General features: G+C 37.0%; 2 protein-coding genes across 15 annotated transcripts in view; one reads left to right on the top strand and one right to left on the bottom strand.

Moving 5' to 3' along the window:
* The window catches only part of IMMP2L (inner mitochondrial membrane peptidase subunit 2), a 449,807-nt gene that overhangs the window by 206,115 nt on the left and 218,639 nt on the right, over positions 1 to 25,053 (bottom strand). Inside the window, exon 4 of one of the 13 annotated variants that reach the window (XM_040693738.2) lies at positions 16,193 to 18,262. The exons of 11 other annotated variants lie outside the window; for them this stretch is intronic. In XM_040693738.2, the coding sequence (XP_040549672.1) occupies positions 18,253 to 18,262 (10 nt within the window). In that variant the 3' untranslated portion in view covers positions 16,193 to 18,252. Of the gene's footprint in view, positions 1 to 16,192; positions 18,263 to 25,053 lie in introns of those variants that run through there. One more of the 13 variants, XM_040693687.2, reaches the window with a different exon arrangement.
* The window catches only part of LRRN3 (leucine rich repeat neuronal 3), a 37,192-nt gene continuing 30,567 nt past the window's right edge, over positions 18,429 to 25,053 (top strand). For both annotated transcript variants that reach the window (XM_001232593.7, XM_015282409.4), the window contains exon 1: positions 18,429 to 18,913. The gene's annotated coding sequence lies outside the window, so the exon portion shown is untranslated. The remainder of the gene's footprint in view (positions 18,914 to 25,053) is intronic.

Genomic DNA, 25,053 nt, shown 5'->3' with positions numbered 1-25,053 from the left:
GAGAAATATTTCCTACAGCCTCCAAGTTAAGCCACAACTCAATAAAAATGTCTTTCAGTAGTAGCACTGATCTGAATTACACTAATTCAAAAGGGGGAGAAAATGCTATTTTTTCAGCCAAGTCGGCTTCTCTACATAGTTTATCATACCAGTTCTTGTGCCAACAGCCAGCATCAGGGTGAAAGCAAGCCCAGAAATGAAGGATGTGATTTTTTCAACAGCAATGTAATCTGCAGACACTTCAGAGGCATTACCCTGCAGTTCTTCACTAGCCTCAGTCTGTCTAACAGCTGAGTGCCAAGGTCTTCTCTTAACCATTAGCCTTTATCTTTTCCTGGCTGCAGCATCTGTTGGCACCATCGCTCACTGCACTCTTTCAAGATGTTAGGAAAAGTAGACCACTATTTGCTTGTTGCCTGTACAAAATATCAGCAGGCTGACAGTGCTGAGCAAAGGGTCAGGGGGCTGGAAGAGTCCATGGAGGCAATGGGAACAAGCAGTTGCAGAACTGCAGCAGGTTAATCTGCAAAGGCCATCTCACGGCGTGGTACTAGGTCACCCAAGGTACAAGAAGAGCTTGTTGCTGACAAAAGAACAGACCTTCTTCCCCCGTCCCTTTCTTCGCTACTGCTATTCCTTTTTACTTCTTCCAGCCGTGCACTCCTTCTCTGGGCACTGCTCAATCACTTGGAACTGCTTGCATTCACCTTAGAGGCACACAAAATACTCAAAATAGAAGTGACCTGTAAGTTAAGCAATGGGAACAATCAGCAAGGACTAGAAATGGAAGGAAGTGGCATGAAGCATACCAGGAAGCTTTCTAGTGCCGTGTAAGCCCAGTTTTGAGACCACAGCCTTCATTTTTTGCTGAAGCAATCCCAAGCAGACAAGTGCTACTCTTGACAGTGGTTTCAACTGTGTCCACTCTCCCCGAAAAGAAGACATTTAATAATTTGCTCCTCATTCAACTTGAGCACTATGAGCTAACATGTTCCTTCATTCTAACAGGTCATATATCAAACACATACATCCTAGCAGGCTCTAATCTCTTTCTTTGTTTTAACACTGTTATTTTCCACCTGCATCACTGGTACAGCTGAAAATAATTAGAAAAATCAAACAGATAATGCTTAGGTACTTTAAACGAAAGGTTTGGTCTTATTTTCAATATATTTTTGTTAAAATAATAAGAAAAATTAAATTAGTAAAAGTATCTTTATTGTCTAAAGCTTCGCTACTGGTTTTTTTCTTTTCCTAAAAGAATGTGTTATCTTTCTGCATCCTTCTTCCCTTAGAGCGACTTTATCTACAGATTTTCAATAAAAATGAGGAATTAGTAATATTAATAACTTGTCACTGTATTTGAAATGCTGACTATAAGCCAACTGGTATGCTAGTTGGTGTTAAAAACATTACTGTAGATGTCAAATTAACTGCTTGAAGGGAACTTAGAAGTTGGGAAGACTTAAGTAATTAACTCAGCCACAATCCCCAAAGTGAACTTACAGTAGTGTCAAATGACTAATGGGTCCATTAGAAAAGTTTAAGAAAAGATACTCCTTTTCTTCAGATGAAACACAGGAGAAAAATTTATATATACTGGAACACCACCTTGCAGTATTAAAATAGGCATTCACAATCCCATAGCATTATAGTGTGGGCATACTTGCTGACATAGAAATTCATCATTAAATGAGGTGTCTTGTCCAAATATTTATGACTTCATTCCTTATTTGAATAAAGATAAACTTCTCCTTTAAAAATCATGAAACTTTAATGAGGACAAGAGGCAGTGGAGTGAACAGACTTGTGAAAAGGACTCCAAGGCAGCAACTGAGAAAACTTCCCACAGTGATTACATGACTCTGGAAAAGAGAACAGGTTCTGACACAATTAACCTTTTGGCCATACAGAAAAGTTCTTCAAAAATAAGTGGCGCTTTCCTGAAAGCCAGAATTTTTACGCCTTGCAAACTCCACTCCAAACACCAATCCTTCAAAATTGGTAAGCACACAAGGTAGGTTTTTCATTTGTTTCTTTGTTCTCAAAATAAATATCGGAAGTACCTGAACATATTCCTAGCCTGCATATACTTTTTCTTTTTTTGGAAGCAATGCTAAGAACAGACAACGTGTGCCAAATGCTAATACAGGAGCAGAAGACAGAGATAAAACAGCAGTAAGGGTGAAGGTACAGGACAGAACTTCTGGAAATGATGAAATTATCTCATTGTGGTCTTCCCGTATTTGAAGGGAGCATATAAACAGGAGGGAGAATGACTGTTTATGAGGGTGGATAGTAATAGGACAAGGGGGAATGGTTATAAACTGAGACAGGGAAGGTTTAGGTTAGATATTAGGAGGAAGTTTTTCACACAGACGGTGGTGATGCACTGGAACAGGTTGCCCAAGGAGGTTGTGGATGCGCCATCCCTGGAGGCATTCGAGGCCAGGCTGGATGTGGCTCTGGGCAGCCTGGTCTAGTGGTTGGCGACCGTGCACATAGCAGGAGGGCTGAAACTCGATGATCTTTGAGGTCCTTTTCAACGCAGGCCATTCTATGATTCTACGATTCTATGATCTTACTCAACCCATTCAATGCATTATTTTGGTGCACTTGAGTCTCGCAGTTCATGCAAAGTAGTGTTGTGAACGTGCAAAATGGATTCCAGGATTAAGACTTAAGAAATTTATCTCCTTCTGAGCCACTTAACATCCTCATGAAAAGATATATATTTCTTTCTGTTTTAACTGCAACATCCCACATTTGTGTACCAAATGTGTACTACATTTCTCATGCAATAGCTATCCAGGGAGACTTTTCATGTGCCTCAGCACACTTTTCATTTTTTTAAATTCCCTGCCTGATTACCAGCTCTACTTACTCCCAGCAGTGCTATCCATCCTTCATCTTACTTGTGAACTCCAAATAGGATCAGGGAGAATAAAAGATTTGCTATCTTATTCTTTTGTCCATTGTTGCAGGAAAATAAGCACAAGACTGTTTCCTAATATAATGACACACTTTGAGTATTCCATTCAGTAAATTCCAAATCATTTGTCCAAAATTCATGTGTTCTTTGCTTAGAAATCAAATTTTCCTTTATGTATATAAAACTTGTTTAGCATTCTTATCTCATACTGCAGCTTCATCTTTTATTTCTTTTTAAAAGAAAATTGTTAAATTGCACAATAAGAATTCTGGAATAAACTTTAGCATCAGCTAGAAAATATAGTGCTTAATTTTGCTTTCTGGATGCCTCTCTCCATTTGACCATTTTTTACTAGCTTTAGTACATTTTTCTAAATATTTCAGACATTAGTATGCATTTATCCCTTTGAATACTTTATCACAACCTATTATTTAAATGTAAATTAATTTCTTCTACAAGGCATCAAAAAATAGTATTGAAAATAATTTTATAGGTCACATGTTGGCATGTTAACCTAAATGACATGTCTAGGATTAGAAATACAAGAATATCACATATTAAGTATCTTAAGTACAAGCAGTGACTATAATATCATTATAAAAGACTGAAAGACTGATTCAGATTTAAGTTTTTTGTATAATTTACACAGGTGTACAATGTACCTGCCTGAATATGTAGCCTTGTAGCGCTACCCTGTGCCTCTCATTTTAAACTTCATTAAAGACATTCATCAGACTCTCAGTATATTCCTCACTCCTCATGTACCGTACACTTTTTGAATATAACATATAGAACAACAAAGAGAGTTCGGGAGATAAGATATGAATGGCTGTAAAACACATCAATGTGCACTACAAAAAAATCTTCAGAATATGATTGAAAAATAACATTTCTTACATAGGTGTAAATATATATGTAATCATTTGGACAAAAATTTATAATGAATATTAAAATATATGACTATGTTTCAAATAGATGACAAAACCAGAAAAGACAAAAGAAAGCTGCTCATATAATCTACTCACAAGAAAAACCAGAAAACCTGAAAGGCAGGTGTAGGATAAAATAGCCTTACATTTCACATAAGGACATGAACTATAATAAGAAACAAGAGGACAGTTTCAAAAATGTTAACACTTCATAGAACGTAGATATTTTTTCACTGCACTAAAAACTACAGAAAGGCTTAAGTGGCTACACTGGCAAACAAATGTTCCTCCAAATAATCCTTTTTCAATACATCTTTTACACCTGTAGAGCAGCCTCACCAGCAGACTTAATACAGCATCTTATAGTTCTGACATAAAAGTAAGGCTAGAAAGGAATAACAGCTCAAACATATCTGCCCAAAATTTGGTATTTTGAAAGGAAAAAAAAAAAAAAAAAAGCTAACACTGTAACTGTTTAGAGATATGGGATGTATATGGCAAAGGCTCTCTAAAATCTGTAAAATAATATGCAAGGAAATGAACTAAACATGGATTTTAACTACATAAGCAGGTTGATGTTAATGATCATAAGCCTCCTACATAAACTACACAGCTTTGTGCAAAGGTATTGCAGCTCTACTCATGGCATGCTGTCTTTGGTTCTACAGTATATTTAAAAACAAATCTGAAAACATAATTATTATCCAACAATGTAAGCAGCACTACAGATGGACTAGAATGCTAAATGTAAATCAAGTATTTAAGCAGCCAGTTTTTTAAACAAAAAGATTCAGAATCAAGAGAAATCATCACCCACCGTGCAAAACAATATGATTTCCTTTCATTTGCCCATTAGGCCAATGGTTCTTTTCATAATCTGATAGAAGAACAGAAAAATGAAATAGCTGTAAATTTTTTCACTTTATATTCCTACCAAATTTATCTCATTTCACACGGGAGCCTAATTTGAAGGTACCCTGTATAATGTGAAGAGCCAGGATTGAAACTCAGAAATGAATTGCTAGATCAGTATGGTCTTTCTTCCATGCCAATTAGAATTAGGCTAATTAAGTGTTCTCAAAACCCTCTTGGACGTTTGCACATTCACATGGTTTTCTACTGTGTTGCATCCATTTGCCACTGCTTGGAACCAGCTTAGAGACCTGTCTTCTAGGGAATGAAGACATGTTCTAATGCATTCATCTGTGCTTTATTTATATTTATAAGAATATTATATTATATTATATAAAATGTATTTACATATATACATATATATGTATATATATATATACTATTATGAGGTTGACTAAGTTTAGTAACTGACTTAAGTTTCCAAGCCAGTGGAAATTAGCTTGTGCAGTACACCGTGGAAGCAGGGAATAGTAAAAACTAGAATATTGTAGCCATAAGGAACTAAACCGTAGGTGATAATAAGATTTGAAAGTAGAATCATGTAAAAAGTTCATCTTATGTCTTTTGTCTAACACAGTGTAACAGTAGATGGAAAATGGAATCATCCCACCTGCAGCTACACTTGTATTTTTTAAAACCAAACTCATTAGAAATGCATATGCACACACACATACATACACAAAAAGAAAAAGGACATGGGTGTGTAAGAACAGTGTTACATCAAATTCTATCCAGAAATACATTGAGTGTATTAATCATTAATTAGCTGTTAGAGTTGAATATTTCAAAAATAACCTCTTTTGTCTTTTCTTCATACTGGACTTATTTTGTCCTAATATGGCTAAAACCAAGATGTGAAATTCTGATCACAGAGAAATCAGTAATTCACATAACGTTCTTCAACAAAACTGACATTCATCCAGGTTTTCATTTATATATACTGCTCATTAGTATTTAACTTAGCTTATGGGTTAATTGCTTGTCAAGCATATAAAAAGAGAGTTTACAATAGGTCTTGGAAACATGACCATGGTATATACAGTGATTGCTGCCATGAAAGCTATCTTTTCACATTTTTCATGGCTTCAAGAAAATCAAGTAAATTTCTCAGTATAAAACTTTAATTCTGAATCCCATAATATAAAAGATTTTATTATACCATCTATCTCATCCCCAGCAAGTATACTGTGGAATGATTTGTCAATGAAAGTGAGAATGATCCCATGCTTCCTTGAGATGCTACCAACAGATTACTGCATATTAGCTACCAAATAAGCCCCATGTTGCTGTTACTAAATGTTTCATTTCAAGAAGCTCTTTAGAGAGACAGAATATTATCCCACTGAACGACTGAAATACCAAATCAGGCAGCAGTAAAGGTATGTGTTTACAGAACCTATTGAATGCTTTCAAAAATAAAAACCTACAGCCTTTAATTGTTTAAAAGCAGTTACTCTCTTTCTTTAAGGACCTTATAAAGCTTATGAAGATTTTAATATTCATGAGATTTAGACACAGGTAAAGTAACAGAAGTATGGGTCTCAGAACAAAAATATTTGCCATGTATTATAAGAGCTTTCTAATGCTGAAGCTCTTTTGAAATGGTTGATTTTTCCTACTATGTAAAGGTTGTGACACATTTATGCTCAAACCAATACAAGTACAGTGAGTAACTCACATTTACTAACCTACACAGAAGATACCCTACATGTCAGGAAACTTGTTTTAAAATTCTGAACCTTTCTGGACTCTTCCAGTTGCTTTGAATTGAAGCCAGCTAATTAGCACATCTTAACTATTTAGTGATTTGTGTATTAAGGAAGAAAAAAAAAAGGAAAAGAGGCTTAATTTGTTGTCATTTACATTTGCACTGAAAAGCATTTGTCATTTAGGTTGACTCAGAAGAACTATAAAAACTGTATAGAATAAGGATAATAATTCATATTGTACCTCTTCTGAGCCAAGATCATAAAATTTTAGCCTCCCATGAAAAAAAAAGCAATCTGTAGAGCATTTTTTTAAACACAGAAATAAAGATTGACCATAAATATATAGAAAATGTCACCCTAATTTATAAATAAATATTTAAATGGGCTTTCGTAAATTCTGAACGTAGACATTCCAACTTTATAGGGACAAAATTTATTCAAGGCACAGAACAGTATGAAAATTTCATAGATAGAGACTGAGTATTTGGTGCCACCAGTACCCTAGGACCCTTGGAGTAGTACAATTGTGCTGAAAGTGGGCGAAGAAAACATGTCATACTGGCACATGCCAAGCAGAAGCTTCTCTCGCTAGTTCATCCTAGACAGAATATTTACTTGTCATTTTATTTGCCTTACAACCTTTCAAAGCATTTACCTGTGAATCATATGCCTTGCTGTATCTCTTTCTACCTTTCTATCCTACTAAAAAAGAAAAACTTACTGCATCCATGATTTCACCTTCCTATAATTTACACTCAGAAATGCGGCTGAAGTGTTTGACTCTAGGATCAGCACAGTGAGGAGGGCAGGCATTGACCAGGCAGCACTTAATCCATGCAGGCATCCCCAGTTGCCCCACATACAGTCTGTGTGGAAAGAAACGAAATCTGGATCATCGGAGTCTGGGAACCTCGGTCTGTCAGTCTTGAGCTGACAGCAGTGTCCCGGGATCACAGTGACCACATGTTAAGCATTGTAAAAGCAAACCAATAGCCAGGACCAGCTCTTCCTCTGACATCCCTGAACGTGGCTGATGAAGACAATGACTTCACAAAATTTAAGAAGTTAGTGAGGACAAAGAAGCTAGCAAGGACAGAGACCTGAGTAGTCCAGGAAAGACAGCTTCCTTGTGAGGGAAATGGAGGGACAGCACTGACCTCTGCTCTGTGATGACAGCAACAGAACCTGAGGGAACAGCGTGGAGCTGCCCTGGGGTGGGGGGCGGTCAGGTTGGGTATTAAGAAAAGGTTATTCACCAAGAATGTAGTTGGGCACTGGAACAGGCTCCTCAGGGCAGTGATCACAGCCCTGAGTTGCTGGAGTTCAATTAGCATTAGGAAAATGCTCTCAGACGTAGGGTTTGATTTTTGAGTTGGACTCTGTGATCCTTGTGAGACCCTTCCAACTCAGAATATTCTATTCAGACAGAAGTAGGATTGACTACTTTGTTCCAAAATTAGGAACAAGGTAGGAGAAACCAATCCTTTGTGCTTTGCACAGTCACAAAGAGGAAGGAAAGACTGAGCAACAGGAATATGAATCAGCAGAAAGTGAAACTCAAAGCCAAAGGTAATTTATGATTAGCCAAGTTAGAAATATTCAACTAAAGTATTTGAAGTACAGTGTAGGAAGCAGTGAAGATTTTGGCTTGTTTCCAAAAGTAGCTGCACTCACACCCAGGACAGTCTCAGGAGGGTGTAGTGAAATTAATGGAATTACTAAAATCTTCTTTCCTGGACAAAAGTTAGTGCTCCTGCCTGACATACCAAATTATCTACCATTTAGGTCACTCTTGAGGCACATTTGTTAATGGTAATATTAAGTCTCCTTTATGTTACGTTCAATAGTCTCCATTTGAAATAAGAGTAGCCATGCTAAAAATATGTGGCTTGAGAATACATTTAGCAAAAATGTGACACTGCATCGGCAGTTTGATTTCTCCCTCTTCGACCCAGGCATTTTAACTTGCTGGGTTTCCAGTTTGAACGTTATAACTATTTCACTAGGGCCAAAACTACCTGTGTTCTGGTTCCTGAAAGCCCATTTGGCACAACAATCGAATTAGTGATAATGAGACACATACATTCTTCCATCATCAAGTTTGTTACCTTGATGAATGTATCTCTGTAGGAAAATCTGAAATGAGTTAATGTACTTCCCTATTAAAGCCACTTCAGAGGATGGCTGAATATATAGGTGGCTTATTAGCTAAAGAGAAATTCAACCTAAGGCCCAATGAAAAAATATAGATCTTTCTAAAAACCTGATTTATTATGACTCCTTCTTGTAGCTACTCAGAGAAAAATTAAACATCAGCAAAATTAAAGTTCTAAATGATCGCACCAAAAAAAAGTCAGCCCATTTTGAGGCATCTGGATTTTGCCTTTAAGGTAATGCATTTACTTGTGCTGTTTTTGTGCACGCAATGCTTTCTGTGATTTTCCTGCAGTTCAACCTGCAAAGACTGGTTATCTACCACAGTAGCTCAAAAAATAAAAATTAAAAAAAAAAAAACCAACAGCAAAACAGACTACATTATCTGAACAACAGAGTGAGGTATCTGGTGATCAAAGTGGCAGATGGGAACAAAAATCAGGGTAAAATATAAGCCTTAGGATAACAATTTGTTCTGGAGAATATTATCAAGGGGGTTACTGTTTCCAGAAACAGGGAGAAGACTGGAAATCAAAGGCTATAATGTGAGATATCACTTTCCTTTTTTCTTCTAATTCTTTTTTTATTAGGTAGTGATGGGTAAATCATAGCTTTATAATGGTAAGTAAATGCATATTACTAAATGTGTATTTTCTTTACTTGCTGGCATAAATATTGAGAGAAGCTGTTTTACAATGAAAAAAACAGTGTTCCCACCAGGTGGGCAGACAGAAAATCCTCTGCCTCCCAATATTTGAGATTATCAAGAGCAGTTTAACATAAGAACACAGAGGCAGGGACTGGATTTACACAGAAACCTGATACGCAGTGTTTTTAAAGCACTGCAAAGATCTCCCTAAAATGCTAAGTCTCGCCCCTTCCTCTATAAGCATGAAACCAGCTACTTGTAAACATATTTCTTCTACAAATACAACAAAGTATCCTGAAAGGCTGGGGATTTTGTTCAATTGTCTGTTGGAGGTGCTTCTTCCCCTGGGTAGGTTGGCTTCATCTGGGTTGTGGTTGTTTTGACTTGTCCTTCTCGATTGTGTTTTTCTGTTTTTCAATCCAAACTATATCCATTGAAAACTTCTCCCAACATGCCATGATTCAAACTTGAAGAGTAAAAACAAAAAACTTCTAAATTCTGCACTTAAATTTAATCACAGACATTAACACATTTGTTTTTCTGCTAGCTTTACATCTCATTGTGTACCAGCAGGATATACGTATCAGCAGGAATCTTATTTTCTCTGCAACTCTTCTGCGCTATACAATACAAGATTTTGTAAATCCCCCTGTAATGCAGACTTTGCCTTCATCTGAACAGTATTTAATTGCATGTGTTCCAGCTTGAGTTCACCTTTTTTTTTTTCAAACACAAAACCACAACTGAAAAATTTACTCTAAATGAGATGTCCAAAATACTACCAAGCCCTTACTGGAATAACTCTCCCAGTGCATGCTAGGATCATATTAGCCTTTTTCACAGTTGTGCAATCCTGTCAGTTCATACTTCTTGATCAAGCAGTAATAAAGAGGTATGTTTTACTTCCTCAGTTATTTCTAAGTAATAAGCCCACAACTTACAGCAGAATTGCATGTTATTGGCTCCAAATGACCTTTCATAGTAGACTACCTGGTGTGTAATCCCATTTCTATTATTAAAGTTCAAACAGCCTTTCTGAATGATATCCCTATCTTTTCCCTGAGCGGCTCAGCATGGGAAGAACACCCTCCTTCTCTTATACTATCTGTCTTTCACCTTCTCCTCACTATGATGTCATCATAAAAGTTACTTGGAACTGAAATATTTTTTATATTATTTATTTTATATTTTTTACCCAAATGTTTAAGTTGAGTTGTTAAAGACTGTAAGTTCTTCTGTTCTGGTAAGAACAATTAGAAATTCAATTATTAACTCTTAAGTATCTATCAGTTTCAAAGACATTTACCTGGTTCTCACCATGTAAACTGAATCTCTTGCTAACAAAACAGATGTTAGCATCTCCTGAGAATTCTCATTCCAGTTATTTTATAAAAAAATATCGGTTTTATTTCTTTTGCAGTAATGGGAGAAGTTGGATCCTGTATTCACTCTTTTGGAAACACACTAGTTAGACCATAAAAGAAATGATCAGTATTTCTGAACACTGAAGACATCATTTCTTGCTACAAAGATAAATCTAAGGGTAATGAAAAACAACGTTTTTAGTTTACCTTGAAACACGTTATGAATCCTTGCAATAGGACAGTAGAAAGCGAGCACAATTAGTAAAGCACTGTAATAATGTAAATATTTGTGAATGTTAAAAATTGATATTTGTGAGCTGAAACAACCGTATTACGACATCTCTGTAATTTCAATACATGTATTTTCTTTCACCCAGAAGTATTCACCTAAGTCAAGACAAGGCCATGTCAGCTTTGCCACAGCCGTCATTTTCTCCCTCATAAAATAGTCAAGGATTTAATGAGAAAAATCTGTATGAGACTGGCAGAGAAACACACACATAAATCTCCTCAAAGCATATTAGCTTTAAAAGAAATCTCGTCTCCTACAATGATACATGAACTATGCAATGTACATTAAGAATAATCACTCATCAGACACATCAGACACACCCAAAAGTGCTGACAACTTAAAGCTCTTCATTTCAAAATGATTTCAATCGGCATTAACACTCATGAGGTACAGATTCTATTTCTACTTTCACAGGAAGTTAATTTTGTATAATAGCCTTGTGCTGGTCACAAGGCCCTCCACAGTTACAGGGTTTGTAGGCCCTTAAAAAAGGAATTTCTGTCTTTGCCATGTTTTGGTCTACTTAGCTTGGCAAAGAAACTAACTTATAAGCTAATGCAGACACAGGAAATGCCGAATAAGAACATTTACTGACCACATACTTATTTCCCTATATCTCCCTGATATAGCTATCTGTCAGATTACTGCATCTCTCTGACACTTGCAGCTTATTTGTGAGCAATTTTCATCTGTAAGGAATATTTTTGAATCAGTTCCACATGATCAAAGTACTTACACTTTTTAAATACATATCACCTCAAATCGGATTCTTTTGGTGGTACTAATGCAACCCTTTACTTCAGAGCATATAATTTGAGAATATGCAATTTATAATAAATGGATTTTGCATTTGATTTTTAATGTAGGTATTTAGTCAGTTCTAGACTAGAATACAGGTGCCATTCATATGGGGAAAATATGCTGACTCCAGTACAATGTAAGTATGTTTGTAGGGTTGCTCTCATGTCTTAAACTGAAGATAGGGATTTTGCCAACATGGGCTTACTTTCTAAGCAAGGGTTTGGTCAACTATTGAGTCCGTGGTCAACCTCACAGTACTGTTTTAGCCATTATCATTAGAGAGACATTTCTTCCTACGTCAAATTAACACAACATATCATTTCAGCAAATGAAAATCAGAACTTGTATTTGATACTATCAAAACAGTACACTGGATTTTGCAAGTGTCCTTACAATATAGGCATGCAAAGTACAGGACAAAATAACATTTGCTATCCTTATTTTACTTATTAATACTTTCTGTTCTTTAGCACGAATGAAAAAAATAAAATGCATAGATATATCCCCCTGAAATATTAATAGATGCATACACATTTATCAGAATGCAATACAATCCTCTTAGATTGTATTCCTTAAAGAAGTGATGTTTCTAAGACTCTTTTGTCTCCTTCGCTTCTTTCTCAGAGCTATCATGCAATTCTCAGTGTTTGAGCACCAGACTTCAAATGAGAGATCTATTCAAAACATGCACAGACAAAATAAATGGTTTCCTTAGTAATGGGAACTATGTGAAAGCCTCTGAAACAGCTCCTCCTCCAGTAAGTCATTATGTACATGATCCTTTTTACACTCAACTTACTACTGTAAAGGTAACTTTTGAAACAGACCACAAAATATACTTAATGTGCACCCACTGTTTTTGGCAGTCAAATCACAGAGGAGAATGAAAACATTTTCTGTACTCCTAATTAAACATTTTGGTTTTCTAATCAGTATAGATGTTGCATTTTTCAGTAACCTTTTAATCAATTTTCTAGATCTGCAAATTGTAAGAAATGAAATTGTGTAAATAAACTGCTAAGAACTTCACTTTGGCATGCGATTCATTTTGATAATTTAGTGCACTTGATTTAAACTATCATTAGTAACCATATTCCGAACATACATTGCCCATATCTGTGCTGTTCCTCATCACCACCAAAATTACTTAATAACAATTATCTATGACCACAGCTTGAGAATGCTACTTATGGCATGGGAAAACTACTATGATACTTGTCATAGTCTCAGAGCAAAGACAACTGAGAGCAAAATGATATTCTAGTTCTAATATTTAGCTTAATAAGCCTGTACAGATTTTTAACTCAGCAGTATGATTTATGTAAATGAAAAGCAAATAATCTAGAATTAGTATTGTTGTCCATCCATTTTTAATATTAAACCACAATAAACTATAACAAAATAGCGTTGAAGTTCCTTGATCATGTGCTGTATGTACCACACCACTCTGTGTTAATAGAAAAGGGGTCAACCTGTTTCAGATAGAAATTCAGTTAATTCTCCATAGAAAGGAAAACAGACATGAGCAAAAAAAAAAAAAAGAAGAAGAAATTCTCTCAATTAAGACACAACTTTCCACCAGCTGTAAGAATTATGCCAGGCTGCAATCAGGAGGAAAGTTCTAGGCACTATCTTTAAATCATTACTGCCACCTCTTCCTTCACCAGCCACAGACACATAAACTCAGACAGCCATGGATCTATAAGGTATATCCTATGCATGCATGAAGTCTCATGAATACCAGGTAGATCCTCATGAAATCAAGAAGGGAATCTCAGATTTAAAGAACTACCATTGTGAAGATCCCAATAAACTACATCTAACTATTATAGCTTATAAAAACTGAGACATGATCACAAGTTAAGACATAAAACATAGAGATTAAATCAGTTCTAAAACTGAAACACATACACTGAGGTTGAAAACCTCTTTACAGAACCCATAATTCATCGACCTAATCCAGCTGCATGTAAGAACTCTCTAGCTGCTTTTCACTACTCCAACTTCATTAAGATTCCTACGCAGCATAGCGAGATGGTGGTTGCTACGTGTGACTCATTTCTAGCCTTCAGTGGATGCTGCTATACCAGAGATTCCTGCCTATGAAAATAGATCCAGAGATGAAAATTAGAAAAACTCTGATATTACTCTGAGTTGGACCTGACAGGTGCCAGCATGAAACAAAACACTTTAAGATTTTTTAGACTCATGTTGTTCTTCAGAAAGGCTGACTATAGCATTGAGATCTGTAACAAGGAATCCTACCATAGTTCTTTCTTGGGAGCTTGTATTTTCTGTTTCATAGAACATAACTGCTACATGAACAGGCAAATTTGCTAGAATATGTAAAATTTCCTCCATCACCAAGATAGGCATCACCACTGCTTTCATTCATCCACATCATGTGATTGAACTTGCCTGTACTATACAGCTCCTTTTACTAAGCAGTTCCAGTTTTGCCAAGTTGTACAGCACCTACTACCTACATAGCTTTCAATGTAGTATCTGGTGCTTTGTGTAGATGTGAACTTAACCTTACGGGAAATTATTTACAGGTTCATGGCCTGGATTTGTTTCCATCTGCTTTATCCCTATCAACACTAACTCTGAGATCTAATAAAACAAAGTTGCTAGCAGGTTAAGTAAGGTGAGCATAACACTCTCCATTATGAAGTACAACTGTACTTAGAAGCTCACATTAATTGTTGGCAATAAGCCTTCCATCTCAAAATATATATATATAAATAAAACATAGTTGGAAGCGTTGCTTTTGCTTTTGCAATGAATAAATGGTTCAATTGCAGAGGGAGACACATTAATGTAAGTTACTACTCGTCTGTATGGAAGCGTAGCCCTTAGGAAAATGTCAATAGTTAGTTGCCATAATATCTAAACAGGAATGTGACAGTGTCAGGTTAATGTCCTTGTATAAACAGCGCTGAAAACGCTGCTAGAACAGGGTTACAGGAAGCAATGGCCTTTTTGTCTCTCTTTAAGACACATCATGCATGACAACTGGCTATAATTAATAAGTCAATTAATAAGTTCATTGATGAAGTCACAAGATAGATTTTCTTGAATGTGAACAATTTCAGCTTTCATCCCAAATGGAGCATCCCCCCACACCTCACATGGCAGATACGAGAGGAGAATGTTTTGCAGAGCTGGTAAGAATTCATCTGTTAAACGTCAGCTCCCTCCTCTTCTGCTCTAAGGGCTACAGGAGGGAAGAGGGCAAAGAGTCTCCACTTGACCCTCTTGTTTGTCACTTTGGTGCCTCAGAAAGTAAGGAAAGGGCAAATGTATTCATAATTGATAAAGCTACTTAAAGTGTGTCTGCTGCTTTACATGTGGACATAATCAGTGTGGATAAGCACACACACATAAGAATTTTCTAATTGCTAATTTTAATATAAAGTGTTTCATCTTAGAATTTAAATCAAATACTTGTGTTTGTGGGTTTTTTCATTTAATTGCACAATATTTATTCACTTTTAAACTACACTTGCAGTATTTTAACTATAGCTGCATTATCTGAGCCTAAAAATACTAGAACTGGTCTTTAATTCCCTAAGCCACAATAAGCCTACAGGATATGAAAGGCCAGAGATGCTCCATCCTTCACCCTAATTAAAAAAAAAAAAAAAAAAAAAAAAAAAAAAAAAAAAAAAAGTTTTGAAATCCTCTTTCAATTTTAAGAAAAATGCTGGCATAGAACCATTGTATTTTAATAACTAGGGCTTTTATGCATCACACTAATTGTCCAGATAAATAATTACTTATTATCATGTGGACCCAGTAATCAGATAAAATGCATGCAAAATAGATACCTGGAGCTAGCATATATTACTTTCATCATATCTCTTTCAGTCTGAGATTCTTTTTTTCCTATCCTGTAACCTAATAAGCTATATATATAATTCTGGTGAAATAGATTACACTGCTATTTTAAAACCACCAAGCATAATACTGAAATCAGCAGGAAAATAACTTAATGAATCCTAATCATCGTGATTGTATTGTTACAAAAGGTATTTTTCTCCAGCAGATAGTTTGGGAAAAAAAAATATATTCTTTTGCATCAGCTAAATTAAAAAATTCAATTATTTCACTTTTTTATGACTCAGAACTTTATTATGATATAATAACATTATAACTAATATGTAAATGTATGCCTATCAAGGAGGTATTTTAATTGCATATATACTCTATCATAAGAACTCACTTTCTTTATGCAAGTATACTTCAACTGATTTAATTATTTAGACTTCTAATTACACAGTCCATACCAATCAACCAAAATGAAGCACTTATATAATCTTAATTTCACATGTCAAATCACTGAATATGATTTTGCATGATTCTCATGCTAACTAGAAAGCCAGATTTTGAATGAATTATGGTATGTGAGGTTAGGGGCAAAACACAAGAGGCCTTTATGTAGAACAGCGGCGGTCCCTTTACTCCAGATCTTAATTTTTCCATGATGAGATCTGAGAAGTAGGAGCACTTTGTCAGCTTTAACAGGACCTTTTCCTATTTTTAATCCTGGCAAGATTTTATTAAATTCTCTTATCCTTTCTTTTATCTTCCTTCTCATCCCTGCACTCACCCTATTCCTCATAACTGGAGCACAGGTTTACGTCTTTCATTCAGGGCTAGGTATGATTACCTACATGGCTTGAATCAGGCAGGATTTTCATTTTTTCTATGGCAGCAAGCATGACAAGCAGTCTTCTCCTTCTGGCTTTTGGCTGTGCTTTCTTGAACCATCCTGAGCCTTGACTCAGGAAAACAGGCTCTTAAGATGGAAGCAGTATGGAATGCTCATAGGTTCACTTTGGGAAGCTTACAACAGTTTGCATCTGCAGCTTGTGGTGATGAAGTATTGTGCTATGAACCACCTCCTGGTGAAAAGGAGATCAGATTTCTCTGATGAATTCTGATCCTATGGAAAGGTGATGTGAAATCCTTCTGGCCTGAGGTGTTCCCTGTCCCCAGCATAAGGCAAAAAGAAATGAAAGGTAGCAAAAGACGCATTGGCCCCAAGTGGTTTTGTTTCTCTAGTTCACATTAGGGAAAATAAAAAAGTCCACAATAATGGGAGAAAAAAAAGGGGCCAGAGGCCTTCCACCCACCCTAGAATACTGTATGTATTTTCCACATCACTTAAATGCCCATACTTCATTTATGACACTGTTCTACTCAGTTGCATGTATGAAAACTGGATTGCACACAGTTTTAAAGAATAATAAAGTCACTTCTTTTACTTATTCTAGTTTCAGTATTTAAAAATTAGAGGAAGAAGGAAAAATAAAAGCTGCTGCTTTATTACAGCCACAACAATGTAAGTACCAGTGAGTTGTATTTTACAGAATTTTTCCCTAACCAATTATAAACAAAGTAATATATTCGAGAATTTGCCATTGCCTTAATTCAGTTTTCAGAGTAAGTGATTTTGTGAAGTGTAAAATCATTTTCTTACTGAATAAAAACAAAAATAATGCAGTCTACAATATCAAAGTGAATCAAAATGAAATAGAGTTTTCATAAAATAGTAAACATTTCATAATAGAAATCTGGTGCTATTGCTGTTGCAAGAAGTACACTAACTTAACATTGTTTGCTAAATATTCAGAAATATTTCATACCGTTATTAGGAAGTCTGGAAAAAACATAGCAGAAGTGTGAAATGAGAACCAAATTTCCTTGTGCTCCACTAGAGGGTGGGCTGTGTCAGTCAGGGCTGGAATGCTGAATTCATGCAAGACAGCCAACATTTTCTTAGTTTCGACCTGTTGACAACCAACTCTTTGTATTTTACTATTGTCAATCTTCTATTACCAAATAATTTCCTTCATAAAGAAAACAGTATGCACAACAGAAAACTTCTCCTAATGGCATCTGTCTCATTTGTTGTTTTTTTATACCTGAAAGGGATAACAAATTTCAGTGCAGATTTCCCTTAAACTGATAAAAGATTTTTGAATTATTTAATGATGTTTGAAACCTCCACAGTTCGTATGACCTTTGTTCACACAGAAAAAAGAAAAAAGCTGAAACCAAAGAACATGACACAAAGAAGGGTGAAAGGAAAAAGATCAGGAAGAAGGAAGGCTGGAAAGGCAAAATCTGTGTAGTCCTTTGTTTACATACTTGGATGGCCACAGAGGAGACAGTCAGGTAGAGAGGTGTTGAAGGAAACTGACTGTATTTCACCAACCCCCTTCCTCAATTCATTCTTGACTTTCCTTATTTCTCAGAAAGGTGCGTTATTGCTCTTATTTTTTGTTAATAAACACGCAAAAAAAAATACATATGTATATATAATAAAATTAGGAATAGGAATATGAAAAATCCTTTATTTCCTTACACTAAAAAAAAAAAAAAAGCAGCAAAATGATGGCAATTTTCCTGAATGGTTCCACAGACAGCATCCCTTGAACTGCAGTAACCTCTGCAGAACTTCAGTGATCTCTAATCAGTTGTTCCCAACACAGACAACATCCTTTACATAGCCCTAGAAAAATAAAAATAAGGCATTTAGACCTCCCGAGCTGTTCTGCGAAAACACAAACCATGTCCTGTAACTCCCACAAATCGGAAGAGGTGTCTGGAGCATACAGAGGCTCGTATCGTGCATCCGTCCCCGAAGCATCAGTGTCACGTAACAGACAGCTTCCCACGGCCAACCAGGCTGGCGCAGCCGCGCACTACGCTGCAGCTGGGCACACCGGAGCACTGGCTCCTCTCTGGGGAGTGGAAGGGGCTCAGTTATTAATGACCGCTGAGCAGGCAGCACCATGTCAGAGTGACAGCCCAGAGGGTGGACGAGGCACCGCTAACCACCATGGAAACAAGGAGAAATAAGAGCTAGCGAGCAGCGATCCCTCGCTCCCGCTCCCCCCTCTGGATTGCGAGCCTCAGCCAGGCAGTCAGCAACAGCGCCCTGGCAAACATAAGGGATCTCAGCTGGCAGCACAGAGAGTCTTTCATGCTGTAGGATATCGATAGATACATCTCTGTATTATATACCATTAGACACACACCCACGCATACACACACGTATTCAGACTCTGGCTTTAATACAAGTATGTGGTTGCCTGAACTGAGGATCAAAATTACTGAGATGCAAGAACTCCTCCAGCTCTGAAACTACTCTTATTGAAAGGTAAGTTCCTCTTTATTTTCTATCTTGTCTTTATATCTTAACATGTGAACTCTTTCTTCTTTTTGTAAAGTTTTACTAGCATATTTTCACATTTTACTTCCTGACCAGAAATGCAAATGCAATTTGCTTTTTGTGCCGGACATAATCTAAATATGCTTGTGAGAGTATCAGAATTGTGCATTTGTTAGCTTGAAAGAACATCAAAGGGTACCAAATCATAAAGGGAGAACGTTCCCCCTGATGTCTCAGTTGCAAAATCAAATTACACAGTTGCTCTGTGTTTTGAAACCAATAAAACAAGACACAGGACAGCCTCCTTTCTTCTCACCAGGGCTAGGATTAAGGGAAATGCTGTTTATGTCAGGACCTAAAGCTCACAGAGCGGCAAGGCTGAGTGAGCATATCACAAACAGTTATTGAATTTCTGCCAGGCTACATCTTAAGGACTGTGGCAAATGACTTCGCTTTAAAAACATCCCCTTTTCAGTCAGAAGGGACAGTGTGAATGTCTGATTACTGATGCAGCTGGAACGGACGCACTAGGTAAAAAGGATCGCATTAAGCAGGAGAGTTCTCATCTTCTTTGGTAATTAACAGGATCACAGCAGGGTGCCTCCAAAGTGTACTTTCATATAAGGAGACTGTTCAAATCCACCACTGTAAAAGCTGTGCCTGCTTTAGTACAGGAAGGCACGAAACTGTTTATCTTTGCTTTCTCTGTCTTTGTGTTCACATGTCTAGTTTGAGTTTTTGCCCAGCACTGCTGTTCAGAAAGAAGAACCCAACACAGGGAGGCTGAGGGGGCAGTAAATGTGTCTGGGGGAGACCAGAAAAAAATATAATCAACATAAAATTTCATGCTAGCAACATTGTTGCCCAATGTGTTTGTATTTGTCTGTGTATGTCATTTCTTCTATGCAGTATAACAGTATCCTAGTATCCCTTCAGATGAAAACACATTCAGTGAAGTCCATCAGCATGGATCTGTGATGCATGCACCAGTGAAAGCCAGAGAGATTTTAGTTTACACCATGAAAAAGACAGGTTAGCTATCTGCTGCATGCTTAAAAGTGGGGGAAAAAAAAAAAAAAAAAAAAAAAAAAAAACTGTAATCTTCCTTCATGTTTTTGTTTGCCTTTAAGAATGCTATGCCTGCATTATAAACAGCTCAGTATATAGATCATTTCCTCAACCCCTTCCCTCTCTACCACCACCCACCCTGTACACCTTGCAGAACATCATAAAGAACCTGATCTGTTGTAGCAATACAATTATTTACTTGTAATTTCCGTTACTGTGTATTCAGAAACAAACCCTGTGAAACAGAGAGCCAATGGCTGTAAGCCTGCCACCTTCCCAAAAATGTCAGGAAATGGGTATCTTAACAATATGTAGAGTAAGAAGTCAATTAATTCAGGTGACCTTTGTAAATGGTGACGATAAAGCAGCTCTGACAAGATGCCACAGCATTCGATTTTCCCTCTGGAAAATGAATGAGCTTAAGAAGAGGTTTCCTTTTCAGAGTAGAGAATGAAAGGTATTGAAGCATTAGCTCCTGCTATTGGCAAGCTCGCTTCCTCTGTTACAGCTGCTGTATGAAATCTGTAAAGCAAGCTGGTTTATTTCATGACGTGAACCACAACCCCTGGTTCAATTAATTCGATATCCCCTTTCCACCCACACTGCATGTGCATGTTAGTTGCTAAAAGCAGAATTTCAAGCTACTGGTTTGCAGAAGGTAGTATGCAAGAAGGAGGAGAGCCTGATTCTGCTCTCTTCGTGCTATATGCAAAGGAGTACTCAGACGAAACTTTTTCTATTGCAGATTGTGCGACATGCTCAGCTTTTCTGACTTTATTCTCACTCATTTTAATGGAAAAATTAAGGAGCTGTGGATAACTTCATACTAATCTACACTGCTTTTCCCACCCATACTCTAATGCACTACTTTAACGCATTATATAGATATGCCACAGCGTTTCAGTAAAATCTGTACCTTCCAAACGTGCATGCACACAGAAACATGCAATGTAGATGCAGTGTCTGAGCGCACAGCACACGCGATCCCAACCAGCACGCCAGCGCGAGTGCTGGCTGACTGTTTTGGTTAATACTCCCTACAAGCTCCTGCAGTAACGTGGTACTGTCAGACGGGGACTGGCTGACGTTGTCATGGCAACCGCGCCGTGCCGCCTTCCCGGGCGGTGGGCCTGAGCGCGGTAGCAGGCCGTGCCTGCAGGTGGGCCGGGAGCGGGAAGAGCCGCTCCGACACCGCAGCGAGACCTGGTCAGTCAGGCACCGCTGCTACCTGTCACGCAGGTCATAAATATCATGCATAATCTTTGTTAAGCGATGAAGAAAAGCAGCTTATGAAAATCCTCGTGTCCTGCAAATCACTTGTGATCACTCGTCCCTCGAGACCACAGGAGAAAATGAAGTGTTTGCAAGTGAGAGCAAGCCATGTAGCAGTGCTGCAGCCACTTCCAGTGACACTCACCTCCTAATCCTTATCTTTCATGAGTACCACGGTACCCTTAAATGGATGGTGTTTGATAGCCAAATTTGAGAGCAGCTGACAGTGGAAGAAAATAAGAAGTAAAAACAAAGAGATATGTAAGGCAAGCTCTATCTTACTTCTGAAAGTAATGTCACCATTGACAAACAAACACCGTTTAAACTCTAGGAATGAGTATACCATAAGTTCTGGTACATCGGTGTTTTTGTTAATTCATATATCTCTCCTTAACTTAGTACCATTAAAAGATGGAGCAAAACAAACAAAAGTCTTGAGAGAGATTCTGCCAGAAGGTATCTCAGCAAACCCTTCCACTTTAAATTCTACAGAATAACAACTAGCCAAATCTGACAGTGACAAACTAGTGACATGTACTGCTCAAGCAACTGTTCTCCAAAGTATATTTGTCTAAAAATGTGTAACTTTTAAAACATAACTTACTTCTTTATTTTTAATTCCCATGTTTTTAATTCCCTGTATTACTTTAAAAAGAATACTAATTCTCACTCTGACAATATAACAAGCAATTAAAATCCATGCCTTTTTTGAGAGGAAAATGCCTGTCGAATTTGAGAAGAAACAGTAGTGACAGATGTCATTAAAAAGGTCATTAAACACATTAGTATTACTAGAAAATCAATACTTCTCATTACAACAGTAAGGTACCTGGAAAACCAAATTACCTTGCCTTTTACTTACTCAGCTGTCTAGCCCACAAACTGTGAAATGCCACTGTTGTGAAACATCATTGTTCACAAACATCATTTGTTAATATTTTTGATGCTAAAAACTTTATTCAAACCAACAGTATAGACCTCAGTGTAATACACAAAATCTATAAATGATGTCATCAATGTCACCACAACAAATCTATACATGATATCACCAATATCATCAGAATAAATTCATATCCTCAGCTGACCTGAACTGATAAATTTCACTATCACAGCAAATGAAGCTGCATTCATTTGCACCAAATGAATACCCAGTATGGATGTCAATAAAATTATTCCACCTTGGGTTCTATTGGAGTAGCTGAGTGTGCTACCTGGTGAGAAAGAGCACTTTCACAAGCACAAAATACAAACTACTTTCACAATTTTGCTTGATCCCCTTGCCCTCCTCTGACAGGATTTCCTCTTCTTTATATATGGAAGATGGTGCTATACAATCAACCAAGCATAACAAAAATGAACAGCAAATGAAACAAGGAAGTCAACATGTGCATGTTTTCTTCTCTCAACATTTAAAGACATGCTCTAGTTATACAAGTGAAGGAGATATTATTTGATAAGTTAAACTTATGCTCATTTACTTCTATTTTATAATTTCTTAGCTCTAATTTACCAACTGCTTGAAAGAACAAGCTACAGATGGGCACTCACCCCTAGTGTTCCCAAGCCTGCTGACTGGTTTGCTGCACAGCACAATTGCATAGACATTAAAATCAAAGGAAAGCGTAATTTCATAAATATATATTTATATATATAATGCATCCTTGAAGCAGTTATCCTTCATTTGGAAATATTTCTTCTTTACCAAAGATTTCTCTCAATATAACTCATTCTCTTTCAGCCAGCCTGCTTGCAGTAACTGCTTGGCCACAAGCAGTAATTCAAAGGAAATAAGATCTCTGTGCTCCCATTATTTCTATTCATCTGCTGTATTTATGGAATTCATTAAAATATCTGCCCCAAATTTAATGGTATCTTAATTCAACTGACCTCTGAATTAGAACAGAGAAATTTTTTTCCTCTTCTCTGCTTTCAACTCCCACAATACCAGTGAAACTGGGAAATGTTTTTTGACAACAGTGGTGCAAAAGAAATCATTTGACAGTTCCCTTTCCTGCATAAGCATCTATGCTTAGAGTTAAATACTGCAAAGCCAAATTAAATGCTACAGGGGTTCTGTTTTTTTCAAGGTATCTACTGATTATTAGAATAACCCCAAGAGTCTTTTACTAGAGGGTACTTGTCAGACAAATAAGACTCTGCCAGGAAATACTCTAAAAATCTCAAACTTTCGGTAGAGGAAAAGTGAAAATATCTGTCTTGATATTGTGCCAAATTTCCCTTGGATATTCAGTTGTCAGTATTACAAAAAAATGTGTATACAATTTTCTGCCTAGGGATCAGACAATTTCAGAAACTGCCTGTTGAATAAATTACAGACTAATAATCCAGATTAAAAAAAAACATGTACTATAACACACAACAAGGAGCAAAGTTGTGCACTGAGACATTTTTTAAATCACCACAGCACAGCCATCATCCTGGGGAAGAAGAGTCCTCTAATGGCCTTTTACAAAGGCAATGTGATGGCAACACAAATGTCAGAAATTACTGGGGCTCTTCTAGTGTGGTGCTGAGTGGTTTGAGGAAATCCTTGCTGGCAGTCATATTAGTTGGCTCTGTAATCCTGGTGATGAAATGCAAAGTCATCCATATTCGAGACAGCAAGCCAAATATATCTCTCAATTGGGAGGCACTTAAATAAGTGCAAATGTTTAAGTTGTTCCCTGAATAAGGATAAACACAAATGTCTTCTACTTCCGCTGTATAATAACACATCTCTGCTGAAAACAGAGATCTATTCATGTCACTGTTTATATCATATTCATGTGATTTTTCTGTACCTGAAGTTCTAATAAAATTGTTTGTCTTGACAGGGATAATTTTTATGTGTAAACAGAGACTTTTCTCGAACATTTTAGCCAGTTTCATGGTAGCTGTAAATCAGAGGAGTAGAGATATTCATTCTTTTCCTTACTCCATGTTCATTCGTTTTCCCGAGTTCTTGCAGGCCCCTGAACTTCTTCTCCACTCTGCTGGAAAGCAGCTTTCTCTAGAGGTCACATCAAGCATCAGCAAGTTTTGAAGATTACACTGAACAGTGAGCTAATTCCCCATGTTTCCAATAAGTACAGCATTAGCTGTTGAATTTCCCACCCTGCTGGCCCCATGTTGCTTGCCACAGGAGCAGAGAGGCAGGAAAGCCTACTCCAGCCAAGGCTCACATGGAGCTAAATCTCCAAAATATTTCTCTTCCTTGTAGAACTCCTCTAAACCCACTGCACAACATAAAAATGTCATTTGTCATATGCCCCACACAGAAACCAGCAAGTCTTTCAAAAATTATTCCTCCTTTCCCACTGCAGAAGTGTTTCAGGAACAGTGCAACAGGTTTACCCTTACCAAATTCTAAACAAGCAGAAAAAAAAAAATCTTTCAGTATGAAAATAAAATTACAGTCGAGCGGTGTTTCATTACCGGTGTAGCTTGAGGGATGTTATCTGCGTAACTCCCTTTTAATATCAGTTTATAACAAAGCACAGCCATTTTGGTTACCCTCTAAGCGTAACATTGCAAGTTTATCCTAGATACTATTCAGTGTACTACACCTTGTAGCACATGTATTTATTTTCATACAGGATGTGCCACATTAACTTTGAAAAAAGACAGCTGAGACTGTACAGTAGCTGTTTCATGACAGTCCTGGAATACAATAATTTCAGTGTTCACTCCATTTGAATTTGTTTGGCTGGTTACTTACCGGTAAGCACAAATACAAGACCAAAATAATACAGCTCTCGAGAGAAAGGGAAAGATTAATACCTATTATG

Source organism: Gallus gallus, chromosome 1, assembly GCF_016699485.2.
Source record: "Gallus gallus isolate bGalGal1 chromosome 1, bGalGal1.mat.broiler.GRCg7b, whole genome shotgun sequence".
NCBI lineage: Eukaryota > Metazoa > Chordata > Aves > Galliformes > Phasianidae > Gallus > Gallus gallus.
This window is presented reverse-complemented; position numbering and strand designations above follow the sequence as displayed.